Source organism: Ursus arctos, unplaced genomic scaffold (assembly GCF_023065955.2).
Source record: "Ursus arctos isolate Adak ecotype North America unplaced genomic scaffold, UrsArc2.0 scaffold_24, whole genome shotgun sequence".
In the NCBI taxonomy this organism is placed as follows: domain Eukaryota; kingdom Metazoa; phylum Chordata; class Mammalia; order Carnivora; family Ursidae; genus Ursus; species Ursus arctos.
In genome coordinates this window covers 45,136,015-45,143,642 of record NW_026622919.1, presented here as the reverse complement: position 1 = coordinate 45,143,642, position 7,628 = coordinate 45,136,015, and the positions used below count along the sequence as shown (strand labels likewise).

At 42.6% G+C, this 7,628-nt stretch overlaps 1 protein-coding gene across 1 annotated transcript; it reads left to right on the top strand.

The window, feature by feature from the left end:
- The first annotated feature begins 6,683 nt into the window (after positions 1-6,683).
- Positions 6,684-7,628, top strand: LOC113249665 (olfactory receptor-like protein DTMT). Its single transcript, XM_026491127.2, has one exon. The coding sequence runs from the start codon at positions 6,684-6,686 to the stop codon at positions 7,626-7,628; it is 945 nt and encodes a 314-aa protein (XP_026346912.2).

The window sequence follows — 7,628 nt, the reverse complement described above, 5'->3', positions numbered from 1 at the left end:
TTATGGGACTTCATCAAGATTAAAAGTTTCTGCACAGCCAAGGAAACAGTCAGAAAAACTAAGAGGCAGCCCACGGAATGGGAGAATATATTTGCAAATGACACTACAGATAAAGGACTGGTATCCAAGATCTACAAAGAACTTCTCAAACTCAATACACGAGAAACAAATAAATCAAAAAATGGGCAGAAGATATGAACAGACACTTTTCCAATGAAGACATACAAATGGCTAACAGACACATGAAAAAATGTTCAAAATCATTAGCCATCAAGGAAATTCAAATCAAAACCACACTGAGATACCACCTTACGCCAGTTAGAATGGCAAAAATAGACAAGGCAAGAGACAACAATTGTTGGAGAGGATGTGGAGAAAGGGGATCCCTCCTACATTGTTGGTGGGAATGCAAGTTGGTACAGCCACTCTGGAAAACAGTGTGGAGGTCCCTTAAAAAGTTAAAAATTGAGCTACCCTATGACCCAGCCATTGCATTACTGGGTGTTTACCCCAAAGATACAGACGTAGTGAAGAGAAGGGCCATATGCACCCCAATGTTCATAGCAGCAATGTCCACAATAGCTAAATCGTGGAAGGAGCCGAGATGCCCTTCAACAGATGACTTGATTAAGAAGTTGTGGTCCATATATACAATGGAATATTACTCAGCTATCAGAAAGAATGAGTTCTCAACATTTGCTACAACATGGACGGCACTGGAGGAGATAATGCTAAGTGAAATAAGTCAAGCAGAGAAAGACAGTATCATATGATTTCTCTCATCTATGGAACATAAGAACTAGGATGATCAGTAGGGGAAGAAAGGGATAAAGAAAGTTGGGGGGTAATCAGAAGGGGGAATGAAACATGAGAGACTATGGACTATGAGAAACAAACTGAGGGCCTCAGAGGGGAGGGGGTGGGGGAATGGGATAGATCGGTGATGGGTAGTAAGGAGGGCACGTATTGCATGGTGCACTGGGTGTTATACACAACTAATGAATCATCGAGCCTTACATCAGAAACCGGGGATGTACTGTATGGTGACTAACATAATAAAATAAAAAATCATAATAAAAAAAAAGAAATTAAACATTTAGGGGTGCCTGGGTGGCACAGCGGTTGAGCGTCTGCCTTCGGCTCAGGGCGTGATCCCGGCGTTACGGGGTCAAGTCCCACATCAGGCTCTTCCGTTATGAGCCTGCTTCTTCCTCTCCCACTCCCCCTGCTTGTGTTCCCTCTCTCGCTGGCTGTCTCTCTCTCTGTCAAATAAATAAATAAAATCTTTTTTTTAAAAAAGAAATTAAACATTTAAAATGTTTAAAAATGTTTAAAAAACAAACACAAACAAAAAAAGAAATTCAACAATGGCCCTATACTCAATTGACTTAATCTTAGGGAAAGGTGACATGGGGAAGATAGTCCACTGAATGTGCGGATTTCTGACAGCTGTACGGTTACAAATGTTTGGGAAGATATAAGCAGGTATCAGGTATAAAAACTGATTGTTGTTTGTAACTCAAGTAATAGTTCTAGTGCCCCAGAGTCTTTTCTCATAATAGTAGATCTGTTCATTCTCGCTGTTCTGCCCTCAGTGACAATCCCCTCTCTAGGTCAGCTTCTATGATGCCCACAAAGTCTGTATCACCCAGAGTATTCCTCCTGGTGGTAAACTACTCCAGAAAATACGTGTGTTTGAAGGTCATTTTGAGATTTTACATTAGCTCTCTGAAGTTTCCCCGTGTTACTTGGTACTTCTAAGTTCTTGAAAGAATTTGCAAAATGATATTCTGTCTTTTTTTAGAGATTTATTTATATATTTTAGAGAGGGAGAGAGAGTCTCAAGCAGACTCTTAGGCTGAGCGTGGAGCCTGACATGTGGCTCAATCCACGACTTTGGGATCATGACCTGAGCTGAAACTTAAGAGTCTAACGCTTGACTGACTGGGCCACCCAGGCACCCAGCAAAATGATATTCTAATGGCAATTATATTTGCTATTGATGATCTACAGTTAACTGTATATATTGCTGGATAGCAATGATATTCATTGGTGATGCTTGATCAGTTAGCTAGTGCTGAGCAAAATATTTTCAAATATCAGATTTCCCATTAAAATGTTAAAAAACCAAAAAAAAAAGGGAAGAATTGAAAATAATCTGGGAGAATTCTCTCTGATTCCAGGACTTTCTATGCATCTGCATGTGGTTGGGTCACAGAGATCTAATCTCTGTTAGCTGCAGGTTTATCTCTCGCCTTGAGTATGTTTATGAGAAACTGGGTTGTAGTGAGAGATTATGCCACCCTGGAATCTTTCCAAAATATGTGTCTTTCATGGCACTTTGTTCAAAGACTACTTACGACTTATTCTTGCCCACAAAGTAAAGCCTCTTACACTGTAAGATATTTTAGGATATTCACAGCCTGGTCCCTGTTCCTTTCTATGGCTTCTCCAACCATCCTCCTTCACTTCCCAAAAATGTAGGCTCCAGCCCCACAGGACTACTGTATATTCCCTAAACTGGCAGCGATTAAGCATCCCTATATGAACTTCTCTCCTTCCCCACTTCCCCCAAAGTATAGTCAGGTGTGATCAGTGATGTAATCGGTCACTGCTCCAGGACTCAGAGCATTTGTCCTAAGGGTCCTGGGTAATTTCTGTGTCTTTAATGAGTTCCTTTAAGATCTAGACTCCTGTGGGATCCAGGGCCTCCTAGACCCAGGGAAGCATAGAATGGGAGATGTGAGAAGGGATGTTGCAGACACAGGTGACTACAGAGGCTGTCACTTCACACGTCTCAGTAAATAAAGGGAAACAGGACCTTAGGTTAGTGTACTGGAGTCACCCTCAGACACACTGGGTAAGTTGGGCAGAGGGTGAATGAGCTGGTCCCTTAGGGTCCTTCTAACCCAAGGGTCTTGCCTTCCCAGGTTGTGTGATGTTCTGCAGGATAGTTCTTCAGGTATGATAACCCTCCTCTTCTTCACCTCCCTGCCTCCCGAGACTTCCCCACATTCTAGAAATATTTCTTTAACGTTTACCAGTTACAATCTTGTTTTCAGTGATAGCATTTGTAAATATTAGTGTGTCATATATTCTTACAAGATTGTATAATTCCAATGTAATGACAGCTCTTGTGGTAGGCTTTATTTGTTTAAATTCAATTAGCCAACACATCATTAGTTTCAGATGTAGTGTTCAACAGTTCATCAGTGCTGTGTAACACCCAGCTCATCTCATCATGTGTCCCCCCTTAATGCCCATCGCCCAGTTACCCCATCCTCCCACCCACGTCCCCTTCAGCACCCCTCAGTTTGTTTCCCATAATTAAGAGTCTCTCGTGGTTTGTCTCCTTCTCTAATTTCTTCCCATTCAGTTTTCCTCCCTTCCTTTATGATGTTCTGCTTTGTTTCTTATATTCCACATATGAGTGAAATCATATAATTGTCTTTCTCCAATTGTCTTATTTCACTTAGCATAATACCCTCCAGTTCCATCCACATTGATGTAAATGGTAAGTATTCATCATTTCTGAGGCCTGAGTAATATTCCATTGTGTGTGTGTGTATATATATATACAGATATATAGATATAGATATATAGTACATCTTCCTTATTCATTCTTCGGTCAAAGGACATACTGGCTCCTTCCACAGTTTGATTATTGTGGACCTTGTTGCTATGAACATTGGGGTGCAGGTGCCCCTTCTATCATGACATCTGTATCTTTGGGGTAAATACCTAGTAGTGCAATTGCTGGGTCATAGGGTAGCTCTATTTTAACTTCTTGAGGAACATCCATAGTGTTTTCCAGAGCAGCTGTACCAGTTTGCATTCCCACCAACAGTGTAAGAGGGTTCCCCTTTCTCCACATCCTCACCAACATTTGTTGTTTACGGTCTTGTTAATTTTAGCCATTCTACCTGATGTAATCATTGTGGTTGTGATTTGTATTCCCTGATGACTAGTGATGTGGAGCATTTTTTCATGTGTCTGTTGGTCATTTGTATGTCTTCTCTGGAGAGATGTCTGTTCATGTCTTGTGGTAGGCTTTAATGCAGTAGTTTGAGCCCTTGTTTTATTTTAGAACCATCTGGGAACTTTAACATTTTTTGTACAGGCCTCCTTTAAGATTGTGACTATATTTATCTGAGGGCACCCAGTAATCTTCATTTTTAAAAGCCTCATATATATTTGCTACTCACTGTATAGTCCATGGACCACAGCACTGCAGTCCCTGGGTGCTAATTAAAAATGTGCAACTATGGGACACCTGGGTGGCTCAGTCGGTTAAACATCTGCCTGAGCCAACTCAGGTCATGATCCCAGGGCCCCGCAATGAGCCCCGCATCAGGCTTCCTGCTTGGTGGCGAGTCTGTTTCTCCCTCTCCTTCCACCTGCTGCTGCCCCTTGCTTGTGCTCTCTCTTGCTGTCAAATAAATAAATAAAATCTTTTAAAAAGATAAAATAAAAATATGTAGAACTGGCCTACTGAATCAGAACCAGCATTTTAGCAGAATTCCTGGGTGATTTTCAATTTTAGAAGCACTGTGCTAGATGATTCTTATGTGCAGTCCAGGGTGAGAACCACTGACAATGGGTAAAGCTGAGAGGGTCATTACCTAATTAGTGGTAGCATCTGCAGGTGCTGTCTCTGGTTCCTCAGCATACCGTCAAGACCAGAGATGGATCCCCTCATCTACTGGGAAGCAAAATTCTGAGGAAACAGCTGTGAGATTTCCCCTAGATGTTTGTTCCCACTGTGATGCCAGTATGTAATGTCCACGTGTAAAAACTGTTAACGTAGTTGGATCAAACAGCACCAGCAGAGTCAGGTCTTTAACGAAGGAGCCTCACATCTCTTGGTGGTTCTCCTCTGCTTTCTTTGTCAGCTTTTAGAGACATTAAGGTGTGTATTAGTCAGGTTTCTCCAGAGAAACAGAATAAATAGGAGAGTATAACTTTATCTATATCAATACTTGTATTTATATATCTATACACTTAGTTATATGTCTCTATTATCTCTATCATCTATATTCGTGAACAGGGTAGTCTTATCTGAGGTACCCCAACACTCTCTATGGGTAGAGTATTACATTCATAACTCTGTAACAAGGTAACAAATTTAGTGCTAAATGGTGGAAGCAAGTGAGTACTTCTTCTGAGAGGATTTAATAGGAGTAGGTATTCTAACATAACATGAGTTTGCTGTCTCTAGAGTTGAAGGAATGCGTGTCTCAGGCTGAAGCACAGCCAATAAATATTTATGAAACATTGGCTGTATCCACGCACTGTGCCAGGTGCTGACACTTCTGCAGTCATGAGGGCAGACATGGACTTTCCTGCATGTTTACAACCCAGTAGGGAGAACGGCTGTAAACAGTTCCCTGGGCATTTAATGCTTTAGGGACAAGTACAGGATGCTGGGGAAACATAGTAGCAGGTTCTCACCTGGTCTGGGGAGGGGGGACAGGAGAGATGTAGCTGCGTAAGTGACATGTAATATGGCTGAAGGGTAAGTAGGAGCAAACCAGGTGAAGAGGGGGGAAGATGCTAGGCGGGGGGACAGCAAGTGGAAAAGGCTGGAGGCAAGAAATTGTGCCTTTCAAGTCCAGCATTTCTGGAGAGGTGAATGTGAGTGTCACTATGGGGCCAGGTGAAGCTGTGGAAGTCAGCAAGGGGCAGGTCTTGAAGCAACTTTTGTGCAATTCCTTTGGAGGGAATTTTGCCTTTATCTTGAGAGCAATGAGAATCTGTGAAGACTTTAGGGAGAATGATGATCAAATGTTCATCTTAGAATGCCACAGTGTGAATGAAGGATATTGAAGGAGAGAGTGTTCAAGTGTGGAAGCAGGGAGACGAGTGAAGAGAGAAGAGGCTGTCGCAATAGTACAGACAAGACATGATGTCAGCCCAGCCAGGATAGTGATGGTTGAGGTAATGAGTGGATGAATGAGAAAGAGGTTTAATGTGGCAGAGTCTTTAGGATGTTTTGACAGATTAGATATTGAGGGAAAGGAGGGGACTAAAGAAACCTCTCAGGTGTATGACTTGCCCCTTGATTTCTTTTACTGAGATAGAGGGAATTAGAGGAGGAAGGAATTGGAATTGAGAGAAGGGCACGACATGACTTTCTTTTAGGATCTGCCTAGCTTAAAATACATGTGATAAGTCTAAGGGAAGATAATCATTAAGCAACTAGGTACACTGTTTTATAGATTAGAGAGTCATCTACATCTGAGGTTTAAATGGTAATCAAGTCCTTTGGAGTAGATGAGTTTTTCTTCGTGCTATATGTAGCATTATAAGGGAACAGTGTTGAGGAAAGAGCCCTGGAACATCAACATGAAGAGTTTGACAAAAAGAAACTAATTAGAGTTACTGAGGATGCCTGGTCAGATAGGTATGAGGAAAACCAACATATAGGTGTCCAGAAGGTAATGGGTAAGAGCGTTTTATAAAGGTTGGAACATTGTTAAAGAGAAGTGAAGAAAAGTCGTTTCTGATCATGGAGGTTCTGTCGTTAGAGATTTGGAGTATAGAAATGGTAATTATTGTGATGAGAGTGATATACAGTATCTTTACAGAGCACCTAACATTATGTATCCCAGAAATATGTTTGGTTTTAAATTCAGTTTTTAATGGATACTGTAATTTCTTTGTAAAGATACTGAAGGCAGAGCATGATAGGAAAGAATCAAACTGTCATCTCAGAATTCGTCCTCCTGGGCCTGCCCATTGATCCAGATCAGCGAGACCTGTTCTATGCCCTGTTCCTGGTCGTGTATGTTACCACCATCGTGGGGAACCTTCTCATCATCGTCCTCATTCGCCTGGACTCCCACCTCCACACACCCATGTATTTGTTTCTCAGCAATTTATCCTTCTCCGACCTCTGCTTCTCCTCTGTCACAATGCCCAAATTGCTGCAGAACATGCAGAGCCAAGTCCCATCCATCCCCTATGCTGGCTGCCTGACCCAGATATACTTCTTCCTGTTTTTTGGAGACCTGGGGAGCTTCCTCCTGGTGGCCATGGCCTATGACCGCTATGTGGCCATCTGCTTCCCCCTGCACTACACCACCATCATGAGCCCCAAGCTTTGTGTCTTCCTGGTGGTGCTTTCCTGGGTGCTGACCATGTTCCATGCTATGTTACACACCCTGCTCATGGCCAGATTGTGGTTCTGTGCAGACAACACAATCCCCCACTTTTTCTGTGACATGTCTGCTCTGCTGAAGCTGGCCTGCTCTGACACTCAAGTTAATGAGTTGGTGATATTTATCATGGGAGGGCTCGTTCTTGTCATCCCATTCCTGCTCATCATCATGTCTTACGCACAGATTGTGTCATCCATCCTCAAGGTTCCTTCTGCCAGGGGCATCCGCAAAGCCTGCTCCACCTGTGGCTCCCACCTCTCTGTGGTGTCTCTCTTCTATGGGACAGTTATTGGTCTCTACTTGTGCCCATCCACGAATAATTCTACTGTTAAGGAGACTGTCATGGCTGCGATGTACACTGTGGTCACCCCCATGCTGAACCCCTTCATCTACAGCCTGAGGAACAGAGACATGAAGGGAGCCCTGGGGAGAGTCTTTTGTAGAATGAAAATTACCTTCTTTGTATAA

Coding starts and splice junctions, on each gene's coding strand:
- LOC113249665 (XM_026491127.2), top strand. CDS start 6,684: ATGATAGGAAAGAATCAAACTGTCATCTCAGAATTCGTCCTCCTGGGC.